The following is a 24,836-nucleotide window of genomic DNA, read 5'->3' as shown; positions in this document are numbered from 1 at the left end:
GATATTTTAAATCATCCATTCATCCCTCAAAGACATGAATCTTTTTCAGAGGTCCACTCATGCTATTTTTTTTAGCTAATTTTTTTTTCTCCTTTTAATTTAAATATGAAGACTGGGGGCACGTTTCTCTTGTCTCTTGAATCAAATGTCAGCTCCGTCAGAATGTGAAAACTTTGACAAATGAGACTGTAACTTGATCAGAAGTTTCAGCACAGGTACAAAGGTCCCTGTGTCCCGGAGGCTCTCCTCAACCATGCTGTCGTCCACAGTGCGTGACCTGACAGTGACTTTGCAAAGTTTGGAAGTTTTACTTGGGAAGAATGATAACGAATACAGAAACCCAAAGTATATAAATGAATTGGAAACGAAATGCTATTTTCTTTTGGCACTTACTAAGAAAAAAATATTCATTTACCTGGATTTGAATTTATTTCGTTTCCATCAGATATATATAGAGATCATGCAGGAGCTCCGTATTGCTCCATTTCTTTCCAATCTTTGTTTCATAGCTATTAAAGCAAACTTCACAACCTCATCTGGTTCTAGAAATAAAGGACATTTTCTGTCTTCTCCTCTGCTTGTTGCTAGTAAAACCACTTAAAACGTGGAATGAAGAATACATCTACATATCTCTATTTTTTTCAGCCACCTGCTACATTTTTCTTTTTTCCCCACGATTCCCTTTTTACTTATTTAAGTTTTGTTTTAGCTTATTATCATAATCACTTCATACAAGAGTATGCAAAACTTGGTTGATTTGGTATCTTTTTCAGAAAACAATGTTGTTTAATCTATGGTGAAGAAATTACCCATAAAGAATCTTGAAAACTCATTAAGATGGTGACCAGTGGTCATAGAGACCATGACCTTTCAAAGTCAGCATTCCTCAATACTAAAAGAAGCAGAGAGGAGCGAGGTATTCCTTTCCCTAGGCCACGGGCTCTCTTCTTGAGATTTTAAAAAATGTTTCCAAATACCAAGGACCACGCGATTTCACTCTTATGGTTGTATTCTGGTTACTCGTCCGGCATTCATTCAGCACAGGTTTCCCCTGGTCTAGCATTTGGATTTGTCTCTGGCTGTGATTATTTTTTCTGCTTGTATCTAGAAGCATAATATATTACTTAAAATAGGTTCTAAGCATACATGCCTGTTTTTTAAAAATATAATCATTTTTCCCATAAAATAAACCCACCCACATTTCTTCCCACACCCTTATCTGCATGGGATTCTCAAAGTGACGCTCTTTTTACTGTGGGTGGGACAGGTGAGCCACAGACCCTTAGAGTCCCTTTTAAAAAATTTTCAAAGTCTCTATCCACTTGAGCCTAGCTTAGGCAAAACAATCCAGTGACTGCCATCTCCTTCTTTCAAAGATTGCTTTAAAGAATTTAGAAATATGTCTATCAAAGGATACTTAGGAAGACTAACTTACGATTTAAAGTAAATGAAAAGTGACCTTGGGAAGGACGCAGAGATTACAAGGGGCTTAAGTGAAACAGGACAAGGAAGGAATACAGTTACTCTGGATGGATTTCTTTTTCAGGCCTAAGCATTGTCTGTGTTCCTTTGAATTTTAAACTTGTTTGAATGATTCTTTTATTGCTGTTTTCAGTTATCACATTGATCTAGGAGAAGCAAGTGGGCAGTTAGTCTCATTCCAAATTGGAACTGCCTCTGGATTGATTGTAGTGATGGCCAGGTGGTGGCTGTAGAGGTGGGGGACTGTGTGCTTTCTTTCTTATTGACCAAGAGTGTGTCTGTCCCGTTAGTGTGCGCCAAGTACAGGAATAGCAGGTGCACATTGTTGAGGGATGAAGCGACTGGGCTTCTGTGCTTCCAGGGCAGCTGGGAAAGCTCCTGTCCCAAGTCTATCACCACTGGATTGTCGCTATTTTCCAAACTCTACCACTGGAGGTTCACTCATTCTGACATTTCAGTTCAAGTCAGTTAACAAATATATTTTGAATTCAATCCTTATGCACATCCCTGGGAATTGTAAAGGATTCAGAATTTCATAAATGTGGAATTATCCAAGAATTTTCAATCTAGAGGATGAACAAACATTTTTGTGGGTTAGAATGTACGTCGTATGATTTCTAACTTCAAACCAAAAACAAATAAGAACAAAAACTCACACATAAGTAAACAAAGCTAACTTAACCAATTCTTTTTTTTTAATACTTAAAAAAAAGTCTCTATGCTGACTACCAGAGACCCATTTAAGCAAAGTGAACCAGAAAGGTTAAGCTTAAAGTTAAAAGTACTAACAAGAAGAAAGTTGTTGCTGAGATTTTCATTAGAGCTGGATTCAAGATAAACTATGTCGACAGAGATATGAATGAGGAGTTTATAATATTAAAGGGCATAATGAGGGTGTAAATATCTACCCAAATACTACTGCACCCAAATCTATAAAGCATACATTCCAGCAAAGGAAAAGAAGAAACTGACTGGAACGCAATACCGATTACAAGCTTTGATTAACCTCTGTCAGCCCATGACAGATGAAGGAGTCAGAGGTGAAAGATCTGAATTATAATTAGGAAGGTTTGCATAATTTATAAATATATGTATATATAAATATGTGTGTGTGTATATATGAAATACAAATACTACATATATATGCATATGACTAAAATTATATGATAAAGAACTATTTTTTAAATGATCTTGAAAATGTATACAATTAGCTAATAAGTGACTTTCAAAAAATTTAGTTTCTTTTCTGAAATAAAAATTATACACTCCACATTCTGACCCTGTGCAATAAAACTAAAAGTATAATAATTCATGATAACACATTCTGGAAAGTAAAAATTTACACTTAAGCAGCTCTTGAATCAAACGGAATATTTACGCATTATAAGAATTGAAAAAAAATCCCTGTATATCATAGGATACAGTAAAGTTTGCTCAGGAAAATAGGTAGCTTTTAATACTTGCATTCTAAAAAAGAAAGAAAATGAATCCACTTTTAGCTTAAGAAGCTACGAATGTAATAATACAGTATATCTAGGGAAGTTAAATGAAGGAAAAGGAAACGATCAAAGGAGAAATTAAAAATTACAAAATTGTTAAGGAGTCAAAAAACTGGTTCTTAAAAAGAGAGAAAGAAGCCACTGGGGGCTGGCCCAAGTGGTTCAGTGGTTAAGTGCGCATGTTCCACTTTGGCGGCTCAGGGTTCGCCGGTTTGGATCCCGGGTGCGGACATGGCACTGTGTGGCAAGCCATGCTGTGGTAGGCGTCCCACATACAAAGTAGGGGACGATGGGCACACATGTTAGCTTAGGGCCAGTCTTCCTCAGGAAAAAAAAAAAAAAAAAGAGGATTGGCAGATGTTAGCTCAGGGCTAATCTTCCTCGAAAAAATAAAATAAACCACTGGACACTGGGCCATCAAAAAACAAAAAGGAGAAAGCACAAAAAGGTAAAATTGGAAATGTAAAAGGGCAAATAACCACAGTTAGTTACAGTAGAGATTAAATGAATGATAAAAGTGAAGTGCAAGTTTCTGCCAAATATATTGGGAGCTCCCAGCATTCCAGCAGCAATATGGCGCTGTGGAGTAGACTCAGTCCCTTACTGAGAGCAGAATCAGGAAGGAAACAGGGAAGTCCTACACCTCTGCTGAGATGCCAAAATATCCCCAGAAGAATGGAATACTACATTTATAACCATCTGATTAAAATATTCCCCTTCCCATCCCTCTTGAAATGACTGCTGTATCATAATGAAGAAGAAACTTGAAAAACAATTTTTCATTTTGAAAATGAATTTAAAAACCGGATATAAAATTGCATATGCTATGATTGAACTATGCAAAACAAAAAGTCCCATATATGCATGAAGACTGAAAGTGGGAAAATGTAATTGATTCAAGTAATAAGATTATGGATGATTTTTCTTATTTTCCAGCCTTTCAAAATACTGTTTGCATACTAGAAATGCAGAACAAAATAAGGTGTCTCCTGTGTATGAGTTCACATTTGTAACACTTCTACAGACTTTCTCCTAGTAAAGAGACAAAGTCATTATCGAACTGTATCTGGATTCAGAGTATTACTTTATAGGCCACCTAAAATGAGCCATTTCCTTAGTTGAAAGAATACTCTTGGGTTGTTACTCCTTAAATAACAATGATTACAACAGTCCATAGTCTCATAGGAAGGCAAGCATACAAGATATCTGCAGGACAAACTCAGTCGCACAAACAGACTACATTTCTTGGTAAATTAACAGACCCTAACTAGTGGAATAATTCCAGCATCCTTTATGGAATGGACCACAAGAGAACTCTGGGTACTCCACTAGAGATGACGGACACTGGGAAGGGTTCTGATCTTGGGCTTTCAAGGGGATTAGTTAGGATGACTGTCAGATGCTTGAGTCAGTCAGAGAGAAAGGAGGCAAACGTCCCACGTTATCTAAGACTGCCTCAGCCTTTGCATAAATAAAATGATTTATTTTGGAGCTGGCAACTGAAGTGCTCATTTTAAAGTGTCTTGGAATTTGTTGAGGTTTGCAGTGGTACCACCTATCAAGAGATGCCGTAGAAAATTCTCAGTTGCTGCCTATACTGTGTTTTTCTGAGCTAAAGTTATCTATTTTGTGATAGAAAAGGGGGAATATTGCCCTAAGTTTTGGTTATATTTAGTGTGTCATTATAACTTTTGGTCTTATTAATACTTTGACGACTTTGGATAGAGTACTTCCAGAATTTTTTTGCACATCATTAAAAATTATATGTCAAGAATTGGATGAATTGATGACAACTTGGATGAAATATGATCTATTTTGCATATATATAAATACTTCAAATACTGTATTCAGGTGGAAAAGTATGGAATTTTTTGTTTGTTTCTTTACAGTTACTTGTACTTAGAAGGGCAGTCAAGAACTTACGGCAACACTGCTTTGATTTACATTAGCAATTATCACAAAGTCTCTACATCCAGAATAAATATGCATCGCTTGGAGAAACACGTTACTCTATTACTTTCTTCATCCTTTTAAATAAAATCTTCAGAAATTCTATTAAGGTTCCCATGCCATTTACAGTCCATGTCTTTGATTATGAGCTCCCATGAAAATAAATAAGTAAAATTTAAAATCAACATTGAAAAATTTGTTTTCTGAAAAAATTATTTTGTCAAAGTAATGAAATAGTTCAGATACATGAAACATAGAACACAGAAGTCTCTTCATGATCTAACTGCTGCTATAGGTAACTGAATCTAAAACTTTGATGTTCATCTTCCTAGAATTTTATGCCTTTTTACTCTTTATATTTTTAACCAAAAAATGTTCATAATAAACATATTCTTATATACTAGCTTTTTTCACTTAAAAACATCTTTTATATATTAAATATATTGCCTTATTTTATAAATACAGATCTAATTTGTTTAAATGCATACATTGCATCATATTGTATAGAGCTACCATGACTGGTTAAACTAGTTTCAATTTGATACATATGTGGATGATGTCTAGGTTTTTTTATTACAACATTGTAACCACAACCCTTGTACATGTACTTGTGTGAATAGTCAAGAGGACCCAATGCCCAGAAGTGAGATGGCTGGCTCACAGGAGATATATATATATATACACACATTTGCCAAAATGAATTTTCTTTGCCAATCTAATGGGAGAAAATTGTCATTTTAATTTAATTATCAGGGAAATTATTATTTAATTATTAGGGAAATAGAGCATCTTTTCTTATAAGTATAGCCTTTGCAAATTTCTTTTTTGTTTGTTTGTTTTGAATTGCCCATTCATTGTCTTTGCCCATTTTTCTGTTGGATGGTTCATTTCAGTTGTGTGAACAAATTTTTCTATTAGGGTTATTGAACTTATTTGTATTGTAAATTTATTTGTAATTTGTCTTCTGACATGGTACACGTATGTGCTTATTTATTTTACCTCAAAAAATTCTGAAGTATTTTGAGAAATTTTTTGAAATGCACAAATGTAGAAAAATAATATAATTCTCGTTCTTTTTTCTACCATCCAGAATTATCAATCCTTTATGTTTCTGTTTTCAGTCCTTTTTATTTTTTAAGTTAAAGAAATAAAACATTTAATACATTGTAAGAAAAGGTGGTCTTCCAGACCACGGCCCTGGACCTCATTTATCTTCCTGAGTGACAAAGAATGTTCTATATTCTTCTAACATTTTGTGTATTTTTGAATGCCTGCATATGTTTCTATAAGCAATATATTGCTTTCTGTATTTTAACCTTTTTTGCAAATAAGAGCAAATTTTTATATAATATTCAAACTTTCTTTTATTACTGAACATTATGTTTTTGAGATTTATCTTGAGATATGCATAATTTTAGCTCAAGCTGTTTAATTTTTAAGCAGTCAGATTTAGTAGTCTTTTATGTTTTGTCTTGTAATAGAGTTTTCTCCTGTCAAAAGTGTAAAATTACCCAATTATTATCTTCTTTTCTTTTGTATTTTGTTGGTTCACATTTAAAATTTTGATGAGGATCATTTGAAATTAATTTGAGGATAAGAAGTCATGTAGGTAGGAAATCAATACTATTTTCTCCCTCAAATTGCTGGCTGGTTTGCTTGTAGCACATTCATCAGTTCATCATGTGCTTATTGATTGAAAACATTGGCTTTATCAAACATACACTATGCAGGTATATATGGTCAGCTTCTTTGTTTTTTCTAGGCATTTTTCCTATCCCTATACTGTTTTTGCTAACCGTACCTTAGATCTACCATTATCACTCCCCTCAAATATTTTCCTTGGTATTCTGTTTATGCTTTCATTGAGCTTTTGAATTGTTTTATTATGTTCCTAAAAGAAAATCTTATTTTTATTGCAATTTCACTGTATTTATAACTTAGAGGAATTTTTCCTACTTTTAATTTGTTCTGCAGGCACATATTCATTTATTCACATCTTTTTTCATGCCCCTTCAGTAAAACTTTATAGCTTCATATAAGTTCAGTAAATTTCTTCTTGAGCTCATGTCTGTTTTTATTGCAACTGAGTATGAAATCTAACCTTTCACTGTATTTTCATATTTTCTATCTTGTTAATATTTGTATATTTTTTAACTTCATCAAACACTTCCAATTGTTTTCAGTAGTTTTTAGTTGATTATCCTAGGTTATACATGTTTATTCATCATCCTTATGTCTTCTTTGGTAAAGTGTTATTCAAAGCAGTGGTTCTCAGCTGGGACAGTTTTGTTTCCCAGGGGACCATTGGCAGTGTCTCAAGACATTTTTGGTTGTCACTACCAGGGATCCTGTTGGCATCTGGGGATGCTGCTAAACATCCTGCAGTGCCCAAGACAGCCTCCCACGATGAAAGTATTATCCAGCCCAAAATGTCTCTATACCACAGTTGAAAAAACCATGGCTCAAGTCTTTTGCCTATTTTTTTATTGGATTTTTGGTCTTTCCATTCTGGAGTTATAAGAGCTGTTTATCCATTGTGGGTACAGTGTGTAGGTCCCTGCTTGGATGTATGTTTTGCAAATATTTTTCCCAGTCCGTGGCTGCTTTTTCATTTCCTCAACAGTCCCTTTTGGAGAGCAAAATTTTGCAATTTTAATGAACTCCCTTTTACTGGTTTTTTTAATTTTATAATTCATGCTTTTTGTATCTTATTTGAGAAATCTTTGTCTAACTGAAGATCACTAAAATGTCTTCTTACTTTCTTTTAGAAGTTTTATGGTTTTGCTTGACATTTACAGCTATTATCCATCGCCAGTTAATCTCTGTAAATGACGAGTTAAGGCTTGAGGTTTATTTTAATGCATATGGCTGTCCTATGGTTCCAAACTATTTGTTGAAAAGTTTTTCCTTTCCTCACTGAATTGCCTTGAAATCTTTGTTGAAATTAATTGTTTCCATGTGTATGAGACTATTTCTGGACTTTCATTCTGTTCCACTGACCTGTGTGATTATCTATACCCCAAAACCACAATATCTTGGTTACTATAGCTTTATAATAAGTCTTGGAATCAGGTAGTGTAAATCGTTTAACTTGGATCTTTTTTAACAATATTGAATCTTTTGCCCCAAGAACACAGTTATCTCTCTCCATTTGTTTAGGTCTTATTTAGTTTCTCTCAGCAGTATTTTATAATTTTTAGCTGACATCTCCTGCAATCTTTTGTCAAATTCATCACTAATGATTTCATATTTCTTGAAATTATCTTAAACAAATAGATTGTTCAAGTTTTGGTATTGGTTTTCTCTCTTCTGTTCTTTGAAGTTTTAGAGGAATTAACAAATGGAGCCTTTGTGCTCAGAATGCTTTCCTCCTTACTTCTTCGTCAGAGGCTGCTCATCTATTTGAGACTGTAGAAGAAGAAAGACTTCTCCTCTAACCTCTTCAGCTCTGTGGCTGTGCCTGAGAATTAAACTGACAAAAGATAGATTAACAGAGGAAAAGCACACAAATTTTACTTAATGTTAATATTTTTACGTGCCCATGGAAGTCTTCACATATCAGAACTGAAGACCCAAAAAAGCAGATAGGCCTGAAAGTTTATACACCACTTTATACCATTTTAGCAAAGAATGATAAATTGTGGAGATGTGTCAAGGCAAAGGGAAAAGGGGTTTGGGCTACGGTCGGTAAATTGTGGGAAAGTGACTAGGAAATATTTGGGGGAAACTAATGGAAGATAAGGGTGACTTTAGTAGGTTTGTTTGCTTAGATTCCTCTTAGCATTGACTTCATGTCTCCAGGGAGAAGAATGTTCTCCTCCTCCTGGTACAGGGAGTACACCTTTTTCTCATGGGAAATTTGTGCCCTGCTTTTAGGTAGAAAAGGGGAGGTAAGAGAGCTCTTTGTGCATCTGCTGCTTCTCAAGTGTTTTCAGCTCAAAATAACCACCATGCCAAAGTGGCATAGTTTGGGGTGGCACATTCTGATTCCCTTCAAGATGCAGCTCTAATCCATCTTTCTACATGCAATTTTTCTACATAATGCTAATATAGTGAATTTTATATCAATTATTCTTTCTACAATTAATTTGATAAACATAGTAACTTTCACCATTTTGCTGTATTTATTTTGAGTCGTTATTTAATGAATGTAGTTAAATGTCCTATGAATTTAACCTTGTTTCACCTTCTACATTTCATATGTCTGGAGGTTTTTCTTTCTAACACATAACATGATGCCTTATACACAGGGCAAGGAATTCTGTCACTAATGCTTGAGAGTTCAAAGAAAGGTTTCTGTAAGAAACCTTAAAATATAATTATTCCTCTGAGGTAGAAACACTGGTATTTTAGGATAAATTTAGTTATAATGTTCCTGGCTAATTTAAAGATAATCTTCCAATGCATTGATGATTAATTATTGAGTCACTGTTTCTCTAAGATGGATGTCTAACAGTCATTTTTAACTAAGGGCCTGAAAATGACCATGACAGCTTAGCTGGTCAGACAAACATTCGGAAAGCCTTCGTTCATAGGGAGCTTCTCCTGCTGGTCACAGTCATCCACCACAGACACATGCCGAGGGGGCTTGGAATGTAGGTATATGCAGGTCTAGCTCTGGATGTGAGTGGACGGAAGGATCAGAATATGTAAGATGTGTGCCCGCGTTTTACAAACCTTTATGCCAAGAAAATCAGTTTAAAAGGGAGATTGAGGGCAAATTTTGTGTAGAGGGAAAAGAAAAGATTAGAAAGGTCTGATGGATTGTCTCCCTAAGAGAGCTTCAGGTCTTTATAGCATTTGCTAATGAAGTCATCTCCTTTCTTACCAGATGGACTGGACTTCCTGCTGGGAGCAAGCAGAGGCACACTTGGGAGGGAGACCTCAGGTGGCCTGAAATGTGGCACTCGGTGCCTGAGGAAAGCTTTGGTCTCTAGTGTAAAACTGCTGGTCAAGGTAACGATTGTATCAAAGACTAGAAGGGTTCTACAGAAGTTGGTTCCCCAGAGGAAGAGAAAGTAATTTGGCCTGATAACTTTGTCATTGACATTAGTAAAAAAGAGGAAAAAGTAGTAGAATAGTATTTCATATCTAAAAATAATTAAGATCAATTTATCAGAACTCTAAAAAGTCTTCAGATAACAAAGGATAAAGAGATGTTGGCTTTATCACAGCTAAAATGCTTGCCAAATCTTTTATTCTTATAAAAATGTTCTCCACTTTCTGTCCATGATGTTATATATTATATTCTAATGAATGCCCTAAATAATGATTTTTCAAAAGGAAATGATTTAAAAATTATCCTGATGATGTTATAGTAATGGTCTATATATTTACTTAAACTTTACTTTTTCTTCTCAAAAAAGTACAAACTCTTGTGGTGCCATACTGATGAAAAATTACTACCAGCCTGGTGGCTGCTGTCTGAAGTGAAGGCGGGGTATGATGAAAATTAAACAATCTCTCTCGACTCCTTGGTAGTACATGCTTAATCGATGTGGGAGGAATTGCCAACAGATGACGCAACAGTAGAACACTACCTTTTGGGTATTGCTAGCACCTTTCTAGAGGTAGAGTATTGGCTGGCCTTTGGGGGCTCATGGAGCATATTTTCAGATAACAGTTCTAAAAGTCCCTTTTGGATTTCACTCCTACAACACAAAACTCAAAAGTAAGACTATCTTCTTACAACTGGTTTAGATTATTTTTCTTCAAGGGCCTTATATTATAGCAACATTTTGTTTTAGTTGACATTTTTCTGGCTATTTTCATATACTTATAAACACTTCTTTTAATGTATTCTGATCCATTTAGCAATTTGCCTACTATTAGCTACCAAGTTGTAGCTATTTTCCAGATCTATAAGGTTATGGCCTGTTTTCCATATTATTTGTAAAATCAACAAACACCGACCCCTAAGAATCAACTATTTATACTTTTTGTTGAGAGAATTGATCACTTCTTTCTTCCTTGGAAGGCCCAAGCCAATTTCCTGTTAAGAATAAAATCTTTACCCCAACCACCCTCCACCCTGACCCCCAACTGCCACCTTATTCCATAATGAAGCAAAACTCTTTGGCCAACAAAAAGTAACAAAAAATACTTCTTTGTAGAACCTTAACAAAGGCCTTTAGAAAATCAACATTCTCCCCACCCCTCAGTACACACACATACATACACACGTGGGTTGAACTGATTCTCTCCTTACATATCCTTTTTCAACCCCTCAAAGAACTGAAGAATTTTAGTCAGGTATTTCTGTTTTGAGTCTGATTTATGAACTCTTCCTTGTCTGGCCAGGTGCTGGCCATATTCCACAATTCATAATCTGTCACCAGGAGTAATGGCCCATTTCCAAAGGTGAAGCGTGACAGTTCTTTCTGCATGCATCAGGTAAACAGATTGTGAGGCTGCTCAGTGATCCATCTGAAGTGGGCTGAAGAGCACATTAACCTTTCAGCACACCCCCATTTTCACTGTGGTTCTTTTCTTTTATGCTCTTCATTTTTCTTCATAAAAGGCAGACCTGATGAATAACACAACATCCAATCACTAGTGAGCAGATTGCTTGAAATCCATGGAAGGTGAGTGGGCTCTGGTACCCAGTAAATTTCAAAGCATCTCAACCTTCAAACCTTTGTTGTATGAAATGTCATTCAGCAAATATAAAGTTTCAGTTATACAAGATGAATAAGTTCTCCAGATCTGCCGTACAGCTCAGGTCCTATAGCTAATAATACTGTATTGTGCACTTAAAAATTTGTTGAGAGGGTGGATCTCATGTTAAGTGTTTTGCCACAATAAAAAGGAAGAATAAAGGGAAGAAAGTCATTGGGATTAAGAGGCAAATTTGTCTTTTGGTTCCTCGGCAGTGTCAGCTTTTTTTTTTTATAACACTGGACAGTGAGGAAACCCATGGCTTCCATTGACAGCTTTTTCCTTTTCTTCATTTCTTCACAAGAGATGGGCCTCTGCATTCTAGGATTTAGGAGCCTAAGGCTGCAGGAAGAAAATCTAAAATAGACAAGCTTTAAGTCCTAGGTCTCATTTTGCTTTATTTTCATGAACACTGTGTCTGTGTATACTTGTGGGTTATTTCTGCAGAGATCTAACAGTTCTGTTTTTCAAAGTTGGGACAGTGCTGCCAGCGGCATTCAGTAAATTTGGCCTAGTGTAGGTCAGTCGGCCAGCTTAGCAGGAGCGCAGATCCGTCGATGATCTTGAATAGATGCAGGATAAGAGCGGGCACTTGAAAATCATCAGGCACCAAATGCTGATAAGATAATTCATTTTCCAATCAGTATTTGGACTATGGATGTTTTAAAAGTTCATCTAAGCTTACCAAAGTTAATATCTATATCATTTTTTCTTAGTGCTTTTTATGTGTGCAAACTACATTGGAGTGAAAGTCAAGTTTGAGTTTTAAGAAAGAAATAAGTGATTTAAAAGTAAAGGGAGCAAGGGGCATAGAATTCATTCCAGGAAATTGGTAACCAAGGAAACCAAATTGAGATAGTCTGAGAGCAAAAAGTGCTATCAGTCACTGACGGTGGTAGGGCCTGGGGAGAAATTTGGTTTTATTTTGTTTTTTTAAATAGTGAAGCCCGGGTGGGTTGTTTCAAGAAGGAAGGAAAGGAAATGGTGAAGGAAAAGCGACTAATGGTGTGTGAAATGGAGGGGTTAACTTTTAAATGAATAGCTAGATCAGTACTTCTCACACCTTCACGTGTCTCCTGAAAATGCAGATTCTGATTCTATAGGTCTAGCGCAGGCCTGGGATTCTGCTTTCTTAACAAGAACCCAGGTGATGCTGATGCTGCTGCTTCCCAGACCACACTGTGAGTGAAAGGGCCTTGAAGAAAAGGGCAGTTAGAACCCCTGGATACAAGAGGAGGGGTTAACTCCAGCTAAGCAACAAGTGTCTTCCTTTAATATCCGAAAGAAAGATTAAAAGAAAGAAGTTTGGACAAGATGGTGAAGGACCGAAAATCAATTTGGTTTTATCTTCCGGTCCCAGAATTAAATATAGAAAGAGAAGAAACTTAGAATGGGAATGGAATATACTATCTAGGAGATATCCAGCCTTGAAGAAATAATAATCTGCTTAGTTTTTTTCTTTTGTACAAGTATTCCATTTCTTTGGAAATCTAAATTTTTAACGCCTCTATTGTAATTTAAGTTTGCACATCTTTCTGTATTGTCTTTCTACCTCTAATCACCTCAAGAACAAAGCTCTAGTATAACATTTTACAAGTAATAGATTGTCAATAAGAAATATTTGATTGATTGATTTAGTCAGATGTCCTGAGTTCTGGTCACAGCTCTCCTACTCGCTCCCAACCAAGAGTAAATCACTTAGATGTTCTCTGCCTCAGTTTCCTCATCTGTCACAGAATGATAATACCTTTTTCTGCCAACCTCCTAGAGTTGCTATGAGAGATAAATAAGATCTTCCTTATAATGCTACTTGGGAAATCTATCCAAATGTAAGGTTTTAGTAGTAGTGGTATTTTATTTCAACAAGTGACACCCACATATAATCAGAGATTTCATAGTCTCTGTAGGATACTACACAGTAAATCTTCCAACCTCACTAGAAAATTATTTGCTTAAGATCTACTTTTTTCCTTGGTTACCACATTCCTGGAATGGATTCGATGCCCCTTTTGAATCTGCTTATATACTTCTGACCTGTAGAGAAGACGATGGAGAAAAGCCCCTCCGCTGCTGACGGCTGTCTCTGTAGGCTCAATATTGCTCGAGTTCTTTTTTCATTACAAGGAATTGCAATTCTGTTGGCTCACCTTTTCTGAAAATTTTCTCGGAGTGATGTGCAAAGATTGCTGATTACACATGTTGACCTTAAACAGTTACTTCTCCAGCAAAAATGGGTTTTATTCCAAATCAGCTAAGAATTGCAATTCAGGATGTGCATGCTATGGTCACCCATAGACAAATGCAGAGGGACAAAGGAGGGGGCTTGCTTTTATAAAGCAAAGGGCAAGTAGGGGGCTGTTCCAAACAAAAGTCCATGGGAAGAAAGTAACAGTTCTGGGTGGCGATGGCTTCTCATTGGCTGGGCTATGGGACTTCTCATTGGCTGGGCTATGGGACTTCTCATTGGCTGGGCTATTGCCAGCAGGGGAAAGAAATCTTCCTTCAGTCGTAAAGTGGTTGCACTTCCTTCCAGAGATGCAAACATGCATCTCTTCCTGTTTGGAGTTATTGATGATGTATGGTAGGGTGTGAGAGCTCCCCCTACAGGCCATCCCAAGTCCAATTTAGTCAAGGATTCTTTCATTAATTCTATTAATTTCCACACACAGATTACATAGCAAGATCCCTTCCAATAAATGCAATTAAAAACTCTCAGACTTTAAAGCTGTCACATATCCTGAGTGATAAGGAGATAACTCCTTATAAGGGAGGAAAAATTGTGTTGGTCATTTAGTTCATGTCAATAAGACACTTACAGATTTTTTAAAAAGACTATTAGTTCTCAAGCAATTAAGAAAATATAAATGAACAGCAGAGAAAATATGAGTCAAAACCATCAAGAGTTGTTATTACAATTTCAAGTAGAAAAATGCTCGTTTATATTTTTAACATTTTTACATACTCACGTTCACAGCTATGCTGATATATACACAGTAAAGAAAATGAGGTCGTCTTCATTATCTGCACATCCTTGCATCCGTTTAAGAAAGTCTGCAGATGCATTCTAGCTTAGCATTGCAGTCTTTGTATTTCTGAGGGGAAGGAAAGAAGGCTTGTGGCTTCGGACGCAGCTAGCTCTCTATACCTCTGTACTCTTCTGCACAAATTTGACTTTTCCTTGGTTAAGACGTAGAAAGTAGCTCTTATGTTTTACAGATAACTCGAGAATGACCTGATGAGGAAGTTAAATGTCTCTTTATGAAATAGAAACATGACTCTTCTTTGATTAAAAGAAACAAAAAGATGATAAATATATTAATCAGCTTTCTCCCCATAGATCGTTGGACCTCTTAGCACAATGTAATAAAACGTTATATGGTTATAACGACCTGTGTTGTTAGATCTCTTTAGTTTTTTGACAGAGAAGTAGAGGGCCTTAATCTCTACATTACTTTTTTTTTTTTTTTAAAGATTTTATTTTTTCTCTCCAAAGCCCCCTGGTACATAGTTGTATATTCTTTGCTGTGGGTCCCTCTAGTTGTGGCATGTGGGATGCTGCCCCAGAGTGGCACGATGAGCAGTGCCACGTCGGCACCCAGGATTCGAACCAATGAAACACCAAGCCGCCTGCAGCGGAGTGTGCGAAATCAACCACTCGGCCACAGGGCCAGCCCCTCTCTACATTACTTTTAATAGAAAAAAAATTAAAATTATTTTATAATATTCTATATGATTATATATTGAGGAATTAAAATATTACTAATAGAATTATCTGTGCATGGAAATTCCCTGTACATTCTTTACAACATCCTGTAAATCTATAATTATTTAAAAAGTTTAAAAAAAAGGTGAAGGGAAAATATACAGAATTAGAATACACAACAACAATAACATATACTCATCGGAGTCGGGATGGTGAAGTGGAGTGACAGTGTCCTGAGATTCTTGTATTCCACAGGAATAGGGTGAAGGTATTGAAGAGTGTTAGGCTTTATTAGCATAAATATGTTGAAATTCTAAGTGATCACTAAAAGACTAGAAACTGTCTAACTTCCAAACTGGAAGACAGATACTCAGGGAATTTGACATTGGTAAAGAATAAGGGGTCCCATAGGATGAGAGGGAGCCTCTTGTCGATGAGACTGCAGCCATAAGAACAAGCAAAAAAACAAATAAGCTATGACTTGAAGCTAAAATTGAGAAAGTACTCCAGAAAGTCAGATTTAAGTCAAAGAAATTAAAAATGCTGTGGCAGTGTTTTTATTCCGATTGGAACTGGGTTCGTGATAAGGTCATGGGCAGCATTTTGGGGTGCTTAAAGTGAAAGGGAAAGTCAAGATTTAATCAAATAGCAATGAATATCAGTCCAGCTCAGTAAGGTGTCAAGGTAATGTTACTACCTATTGAGTTCTTAGCTATAAATGTGGTAGGGAGATGGGTTCTATTATTTTTCTTCTTTTTAAATTGATATATAATTTATGTAATATAAAATGTACCACTTTAAAGTATATAATTCAGTGGGTTTTAGCATATTCACTGTGTTATACGGCCATTACCACCATCTACTTCTGCAACATTTTCATTACCCTGAAAAGAAATACTGCATCTGTTAGCAGTTAGTCCTGGTTCCTCACTCTTCCCTTCCCTGGCAACCACTAATCTACCCTCTGTCTCTATGGATTTGCCTATTCTGGACATTTCCTATAAATGGAGTAATCCAATACGTGGCCTTTTGTGTCTGGCTTCTTAGCACTTACTGTAAAATTTTTAAGGTTCAGTCATATGGTAGCATGTAAGAGTACTCCATTCTTTATGGCTGAATAATATTCCATCATATGGCTCCACCACATTTTGTTTGTCCACTTATCAGTTTATGAACATCTGAGTTGTTTTCACTTCTTGCCTATTATGAATAATGCTGTTATGAACATCTATGTACAGTTTTGTGTGAAAATGTTTTCAATCCTCTTGTGTATGTATACCCAGAAGGGGAATTGCTAGGTCATATCGTAATTCTATATTTAACTTTTTGAGGAACTGCCAAAGTGTTTTCTTCAGTGGCTGCACCCGTTTACATTCCCATTAGCAATATATAAAGGTTCCATGTTTTCTACATTCTAACATTTGTTATTTTCCTTTTTTTAAAAAAATAGTCATCGTAGTGGATGTGAAGTGGTATCTCATTGTAGTTTTGATTTGCATTTCTCTCATGATTAATGATATTGAGCATCTTTTCATGTGCTTATTGGCAAATTGTATATCTTCTTTGGAGAAATGCCTATTCAAATCCTTTGTCCATTTTTAAAAGGATTTTTCTTTTTTATTGTTGAATTGTGAGAGTTTTTAATATATTCTGGATACTAGGCTCTTATCAGATATATGATTTGAAAATATTTTCTTTCTCATGGGTTGTCTTTCCATGTTCTTGATACTGTCCTTTGCACAAAGTTTTTAATTTTGATGAAGTGCAGTTTATCTGTTTTTTCTTTGGTAGCTTGCGCTTTTCTATTCTTTTTTTAAAGCTTTTTTTATTGAAGTAAGATGCTGTTTTATATTTTAAATTCTTGTTGTCTCTCAGTTATCCATAATTTTGATGGCCTTTAGGGAGCCATAATTTAGGTAGTAACCTGTCTCTCTAATGAGATAATGTATTAGTTTCCTGTGGCTGCTCTAACAAATTCCCACAAACTTAGTGGGCTAAAAAAACAAGACAAATTTATCATCATACAGTTCTGTAGTTCAGAAGTCTGAAATGGGTCTTGCTGGGCTAAAATCAAGGTGTCAGCTGACCCCTGTTTCTTTCTGGAGGCCTAGAGAAGAGCCTTTGCCCTTTCTTTGTGTCTTTGCCCTTTCCAGCTTCTAGAGACCACCCACATTCCTTGGCTTTGGCTCTCTTCCTCCATCTTTGAATCCAGCAACATTGGACCAAGTCTTACTCACAGAGCATCACTCTGACCTCCTCCCTCCTCTGCCTCCCCTTCCGCTTTTAAGGGACCCTTCTGATTACATTGGACTCACCTGGATAATCTCCCCATTGTAAGGACAGCTGAGTAGAAAACTTAATTCTATCTGCAACCTTAATTCCCCATTTGCCACATAACATGCATATTCACGGGTTCTGGGAATTAGGAGGTGGACATCTTTGGGCAGTTATTATTCCGTGTACCACAGATGACCTTACTGCTGACCTCTTCTACTACAGCTAGGGACTGCAGAACATCTGTTGACAGCCAATGAAACTGCAAGTACTCAGAAAGAAATTGACTCTAGATAACTTTGGTCTTGTCTCTACAACCCTATTTGAGCTGTGGCACAGAAAGCTTAGTAAATATGCAAATTATTGATTCTTAATAACCTGTTTTATAATTCCTAAACCAGAAGTTTCTGTTCTTGCAGTCCTGCAGGAAAGCAGCTCAGAAATTTGGCATTATGACTAGAATCATAAAAGTGGCTTTCCAGAAATGGGTTATGTGGACAGGGAGTTCCTTTAAGGACAACGTGGTACAGTAGAGGGAGCACGGGCTTTGGAGTTAAGTGGGACCAGTTAAGTGGGATCTGGGACCAGGTTTCAACTCATCCACTTTACTAGAAAAGTCCACTGGAATTCAACTGTATCCAAAAAAACTAGATTTTTATGGATATTTACAAAACATTGCATTTGTATGGTAGCATATCTCAAATATCTCTAAAAGGCAGTTTGATACTTTTTAAAAAAATGACAACAATTAGTACTTAAAGTGTCTATAGTAGTTTAAAGATACCTAGCCATACTGTTTACCAAATGATAATGCCTTTAAGAACACATGTTAAATGTATGCATTTTAAAATCAATTTGTTTGTGTGATGCTAGAGATAAAAGGATTCTCCCTACCTAATGCTGTTGGGAGACACCAACAAAGAGGCTGACAGTGAATTCTTGTCTTTGATTTGAAGGAAAGTGAGACAGCAGGCAGGCTGATTGTGTACTGCTAAGCTCCCTCTCCTGGCTCTCCTGCCCACCTGGTCTTGCCTGAGTAATCTAACGCCACACCTAGACAGAGGGGAAAAGTTCTCATCTGCAGATGAATACAGTAGCATGTGGGTGCTCCCAGTGATGGATGTGAAATCTGAATTTTTCTATCTCTGTATGTATCAAGGTGTCTTTTATCTTGGGATATCTGGATGGTAAAAACTAAGATTATTATTAAAGAAGGCAGCAGGCAATTTAGGAAGTGCCCTGTCTCCTTATGACAAAAGCTTTGCAGCTGAGCACAGTAATTTATGTTGATAAATTGCAGCTGTCACAGTGTCCAAAGCACTTCATAGGATACATTTCTAACTTTGCATTTCTTGCTCGTGCATTCTGGTGTATAAACTTCCATTAAAGAAAAAGAAAAGAAGCACCACAGGCCAGCCCTGGTGGCCTTGTGGTTAAGTTCGGCGCACTCCACTTTAGTGGCCCAGGTTTGGTGCCCAGGCATGGACCTACACCTCTCATCTGTCAATGCCCATGCTGTGGCAGCGGCTCACATACAAAAATAGGAAGACTGGCAGCGGATGTTAGCTCAGGGCTAATCTTGCTTAAGAAAAAGAAAAAGCACAGCGAGTTTCTGGAGATATGCCCTAAATTGTCACAACCTGGTTTGGGTAAGATTAAACAAAAGTAAGAATGAGAACAACAGATAATTATCATCAGTATTTCCTTTTCCCCTCAAAGTCGGTGAGGATCTTAAGGTGGAAAGAATTGTGAGAGAAAGAGATTATTCTTTGAAAGAGTTTAGGTTTCCAAGGAAAGAAAACAAAATGTCAGAAAAGTGGAAAAATTGACTCCAAAACATAGGAAAATACATACTAACAAGAAGTATGAAAGGCAATGGGAAGCCAAGCTAGTTAATCCAAGAACTACACATGGCTGGAAAAGGCAATAAATAGAAAGGGCACTAAAATCGCACAGGTTTGGTTCTTATATGACAGTGTCATGTCTAGTGTAGTGGAGAAAAGTGATCGATAAAATCTACCTTCACCTAGGAGTCTGTAAACTTCAATTCCAATAATCCATTTTGCCACTGTATCCATTAGCTGTTGGCACAAGGATGCTGCATTATACCACCTCAAGACTAAACCCTGTGAATAAAACCACAGTCATTTATATTGCTCATGCAGCTGCCGCTCAGGTAAGATTTGGCTAAATCCAAAGCTGGACTTGTTTCATAGCACCTGGTGTGTCGCTGCTCTGCCTCTTAAAATAGATCCGTGGGACATCTGGATGGCGGTGCTCCTCATGTCTCTCTTTGGACCTAGAGCTAGCATATTCTTCTCGAGGTGGTGGCAGACACACAAGACACAAGCAGAAATGTGCAAAGCTCCTTAGGCTTCAGCTCTGGCCTAGCACACTGTCCTCTCCATCCACATACCATTTCCCAAAACCCACATGGTCACATGGCCAAGCCCATATCAGCGGGCTTCGAAGTCCACTCTGCTCTCCATGAAAATTCCTGCAAAATTGTGCCAAATTTTGGACCCAAAAAAGCCTCTGCTATAGATACAGTAAGAAAATATAGGTAAATTTATGATGTTTTAAAGTGAAATTTTTGGAAAAACCCTCTAGTTTTTAAATAACTCAAGCACCAAAAATCTTGGGGCCAGTCCGACAGCATAGTGGTTACGTTCGCATGCTCCGCTTTAGTGGCCAGGGTTCACGTGCTCAGATCCCTGGTGGGGACCTAGCACTGCTCCTCAAGCCCCGCTGTGGCAGCATCCCACATAAAATAGAGGAAGATTGGCCCTGATGTTAGCTCAGGGCCAATCTTCCTCACAAAATAAAAAACAAAAAAAAACTTAACTTATGAAACAGAGATTATAGCTTTTAGCCTTCACATCTCTATCCCCTAATTTTCTACTCAAAAAAAGATAAAGTTGTAGAAACCTTTTCACTATTTTTTTGCCTTTTTTAAATCTGTCACCTTTCACTTATAGCTGTAGGCACTTGAAAACATTTGTTGGGGAGATGAATGAATGAAGGAGGCCGTCTTAGCCGCAAGAACTGAGATTAGCTCTGCTAATCATGGGTGCCCACATTGAGCCGTTAGCACCAGCTAGACATTCTCAAGGCATCGTTTTCTCACATGGGCAGTTGCCCACATCAATCAACATAAATAGTTCAGTGCTTTTGAAAAATGAATTTAAAGCCTGGGTTTTTGCTAAGAAAGGATTAGTAGTTATCATTTTAGTGGAGCAACAGTATATCGTAAGTTCAATGCGAAATTATTTTATTCCAATTCCTGCTTCAGTATGCTGCCATATTTGTCAAATATTCCTAAAATATCGCTTCCATCCAGTCATTCCTTGTAAAAAATTATGCAACGTTTCCCTATCACTTAATGGTCTAGAATTCAAATCTTTGTTTTCTTTTTTTTCATTCTTCTTCTCCCTAAAGCCCTCCAGTACATAGTTGTATATTCCACTTGTGAGTGCCTCTGGTTGTGCTGTACAGGATGCCGCTTCAGCATGACCTGATGAGCGGTGCCATGTCCATGCCCAGGATCCAAACCAGCGAAACCCTGGGCCACCCAAGTGGAGTGTGCAAACTTAACCACTCCACCATGGGGCCAGCCCCTCAAATTTTTCTTGATCTGGTTCTTTCTAGGCTCATCAATACCATCTCTTGAAAGACAGTGTCCCTTTTCAGAATCATAAGTTTTAGTGGGAACATTTGAGTGTATATTGTGGAATACTGCTTAAAAGGGGGAAGCTTACAGAACTGTTGATGAACTGTCTTGTATCCCTGTGTTCGAACATCTAAGAATGCATATTTTTCACAGACAGCAGAGTGAGTGGTGCAGTGTAAATAATAATTTCTTTAAGATGAGTAGTAAGTTTCAGGCAAAGACTAGAACAACCAGAGGCAGGAAAAATATTGTGGATAGTAAAATATGATTTAGTGGGGTAAATAGAGAGAATTGAGTAGGCCACAGTTTCTTGTCCTGAACTTTGGTGCCAATTCTCAAATTCAAAAGTAGATTCAGAAAGAATGTGTCACCCGTAATTACAAAAGGTTGTATTCTCATCTGGAATAAGTTGTGAAGACTAGACAGGATAAAGGACTCGGCTGTTCGTGCCATCCAGTCAATTTCCACGCCTAGCCAGCTTGTGTGCAGCAGAGTGGGACCTCCTGGTCTTTCTGTGCCGTCCTCTGATCTTCTGGCGCTATATCAGACTATGCTCCGCTGCTATTTGTAGGGTTTGGTGGGTCTCTGTAACTTCTAATGTTTATGATTATTACATTTGAAGGTGGTGTGATTAATGATTCTTTAAATGTCACTAATTTGAAACGTGATTATTCATCAAACCTTTTATTATCTAAAGAGAAAGGATTGCATGGCAAGGTAAACAATGGGTCATTTAAGATATATGGATAAACAAATCATTTTAAAGAATTTTAGGGTACATTTACTTTCTTAAATGAATTCATTTATACTTATTCAAAAATTCATCCATTATACGTTTCTGCAACTCCACCTACCAAAAATTGGCATTAACTTATTTTGCTTCATTTTTAAATCTCCAACCATACTCTGACTAAATAATTTATATCTTCAGGATGCATAATTAAGAATATTTTGCATAAGTCTCAGGGCTAAGATGAATTGTGGCCTATGCATGCAACCTGATTGGTATTCTCTATTTTGACTCATTAGATGCCTTTTTTTGAGTTGATTTGGTTGGATTAACTGACTGGACTTGTCAAGATAATCTAAACCAGTTTGTGCCCATGGCCACATACTATCAAATTTAACTCAAAAATTTCTGATAATGATACTAAGATGAGAGAGGTTTGGTTCACCTTGCATAGGCTTCACCTCTCCTTCTCGCATTAAAGTTCCTCTGGCTTCAGATCTTCAAAAAATGAGAAAATTAGAGAGTTGAAATGTGGCTTGGAAAGTGACATAGGGTTGGTTTCTTGGTTGTGGGTTTGCATTATTTTGTGATTATTTTAAATGCCCTTCAGTTTAAACAGGGTATTCAAGGTAGAGGTGGCAGTTACTCACCCTAGGTCTCTTCCATGACCAGTGGTAGAAAGACAATCTCTCACCAACACTAGGGCCCCAGGGAATGTGCTTTGCCTAGGTAGTCTTTGGCCCAGAAACTCCCGTAACCATGAAGATAAACAGCCAACTCCCTTCTAAGTTGGTCCAGAAAGAAAGACCTTTGAAGGACATGTTTTCCACCACCTTGTGGCAAGTGCCCCACCTAGCAAGTGGCCTTCGTTGTTCTTCTCTGTTTATTGCTGCAATGACTCTTGTGACTGACGCAGAGAGTGGTGCAGGAGAATGTGTCCTCAGAGGTGTCAGTCCTCGACGGGGCACAGGGGTAACATCAAGTAAATTACCAAACACATGCACTGAAAGAAAGGTTAGTGCTCTGAGAGTGTTTTTTCTTCACCACCACCAAGAAAAAAGAGGAGAATTCCAGAACTGACTTCTAGCCTAAAATTTAAGTCATAGTGTTAAACTTTTTGAAAATTTTATTTATTTATTTTTTAAGATTGGCCCTGAGCTAACATCTATTGCCAATCTTTTTTTTTTCCTCTTCTCCCCAAAGTCCCCGGTACATAGTTGTATATTCTCGTTGCAGGTCCTTCTAGTTCTCCTATGTGGGATGCCGCCTCCACATGGCCTGCTAAGTGGCGCTAGGTCCACGCCCAGGATCCAAACCAGTGAAACCTTGGGCTGCCGAAGCAGAGCGCGCAAACTTAACCACTTGGCCACAAGGCTGGCCCTCCTTTTTTTTTAGTTTATCTTGAGTCAAGTATCTTTTCTTAGAGATAGTACATCAAGTTAGGATGTGATAAGAGTAGTCATGTGGATAATTCTATTTTTCCCCAGTTCAGTTATATTAGCATTTGCAAGAAGGGGGGGGGGGGTGAATTTGCTGTTGTCCTTACCATCAGACTTACGTGCAAGGCTAACAAAATCTCTGCAGTTAAGGTGTCTACATTCTAGGGGGAGAGACAGGCATATGCATAAAAAGATATATTTATAAAATATTTTTTCAGGAGGACCAATGTTTCAACCTACTCAGTGGCTATAACAGAATACCACAGACTGGGTGGCTTATAAACAGCAAACATTTATTCCTCACAGTTCTAGAGGCTGGGAAGGCCAAATCAAGCCGCTGCAGATTCAGTGTCTGGTGGGGACCTGCTTCCTGGTTCACACACACCATCTTCTCGCTGTGTCCTCACATGGTAAAGGGGCAACTGACCTCTCTAGGGTTTATTTTATAAGGGCACTAACCTCCTTCATGAGGACTCCACCCTCATGACCTAATCACCTGTCAAAGGCCCCACCTCCTGGTATCATCACCTTGGAGTTAGGACCTCAACATATGAATTCTGGGGGGACACAAACATGCAGTCCATCACACTCAGTGCCATTCAAATAACCTTGGGGTGGAGGGAGCAGGGATTCCCCCCCCCCCATCCTGAAAAGTGAAACACAAGGAAAATAGACAAAAATATAAAATAAGAAGACACAATTCTCCCATAATCCTCTAACTCAAGACAACCAGTGTCAGCACTTTGGGGTTTATTCCAGTCTCTTTTCTATGTTAGATTTCTTAATTAGAAAAGAAACTCCTATATTTAAGCTCTTGTAGCTTAAGGTTGTGTTAGATTTTTGGCTTTTCTTGTGTCTTGTTGCATTGTTTTTAAGCAGCATATTTATTTAACAAATATTTATAATGCATCTACTCTGTGCAGACTTTGTGTTAGGCGCTAAGGATTCTGGGGTAAGTCTGGTCCTCAGGAAGCTGAGGCTCCAGTAGACCCTGCTGTTGGCTGATACTGAGCTCACAGTCGACTCAAACCCAAAGACTGTCACCAAATAAGCTTTTCCTATCCAATATGTTTGGTTTTTAACTCAAATACGAGGCTTTACATTTTCCAGTTAAACATCTCCCTATTGCTTTTATTTGTTTTTTATATAACAGCTTTTGTAAGATATAATTCACACACCATAAAATTCACTTTTTTTTAAAGATTTTATTTATTTATTTTTTCCTTTTTCTCCCCAAAGCCCCCCAGTACATAGTTGTATATTCTTTGTTGTGGGTCCTTCTAGTTGTGGCATGGGACGCTGCCTCAGCGTGGTTTGATGAGCAGTGCCATGTCCGTGCCCAGGATTCGAACCAACGAAACACTGGGCCACCTGCAGTGGAGCGCGTGAACTTAACCACTCGGCCACGGGGCCAGCCCCTAAAATTCACTCT

General features: G+C 37.4%; 1 protein-coding gene across 10 annotated transcripts in view; it reads left to right on the top strand.

Moving 5' to 3' along the window:
• TPK1 (thiamin pyrophosphokinase 1) overlaps positions 1–24,836 on the top strand; it is a 320,428-nt gene that overhangs the window by 268,773 nt on the left and 26,819 nt on the right. For 4 of the 10 annotated variants that reach the window (XR_011505038.1, XR_011505034.1, XR_011505033.1 and 1 more), the window contains 3 exons: positions 9,763–9,887; positions 10,298–11,324; positions 11,452–11,515. The exons of 4 other annotated variants lie outside the window; for them this stretch is intronic. Coding sequence is in view for 2 of the 6 variants with exons in the window: in XM_044766718.2 (XP_044622653.1) it covers positions 9,763–9,887; positions 10,298–10,387 (215 nt within the window). In the remaining 4 variants the exon portion in view is untranslated. Of the gene's footprint in view, positions 1–9,762; positions 9,888–10,297; positions 11,404–11,451; positions 11,516–24,836 lie in introns of those variants that run through there. 2 more of the 10 variants (XM_070515232.1, XM_044766718.2) reach the window with 2 other exon arrangements.

This window comes from Equus asinus, chromosome 1, assembly GCF_041296235.1.
Source record: "Equus asinus isolate D_3611 breed Donkey chromosome 1, EquAss-T2T_v2, whole genome shotgun sequence".
NCBI lineage: Eukaryota > Metazoa > Chordata > Mammalia > Perissodactyla > Equidae > Equus > Equus asinus.
Note: the sequence above shows the minus strand (reverse complement) of the source record. Positions and strands in the feature narration are given on the sequence as shown.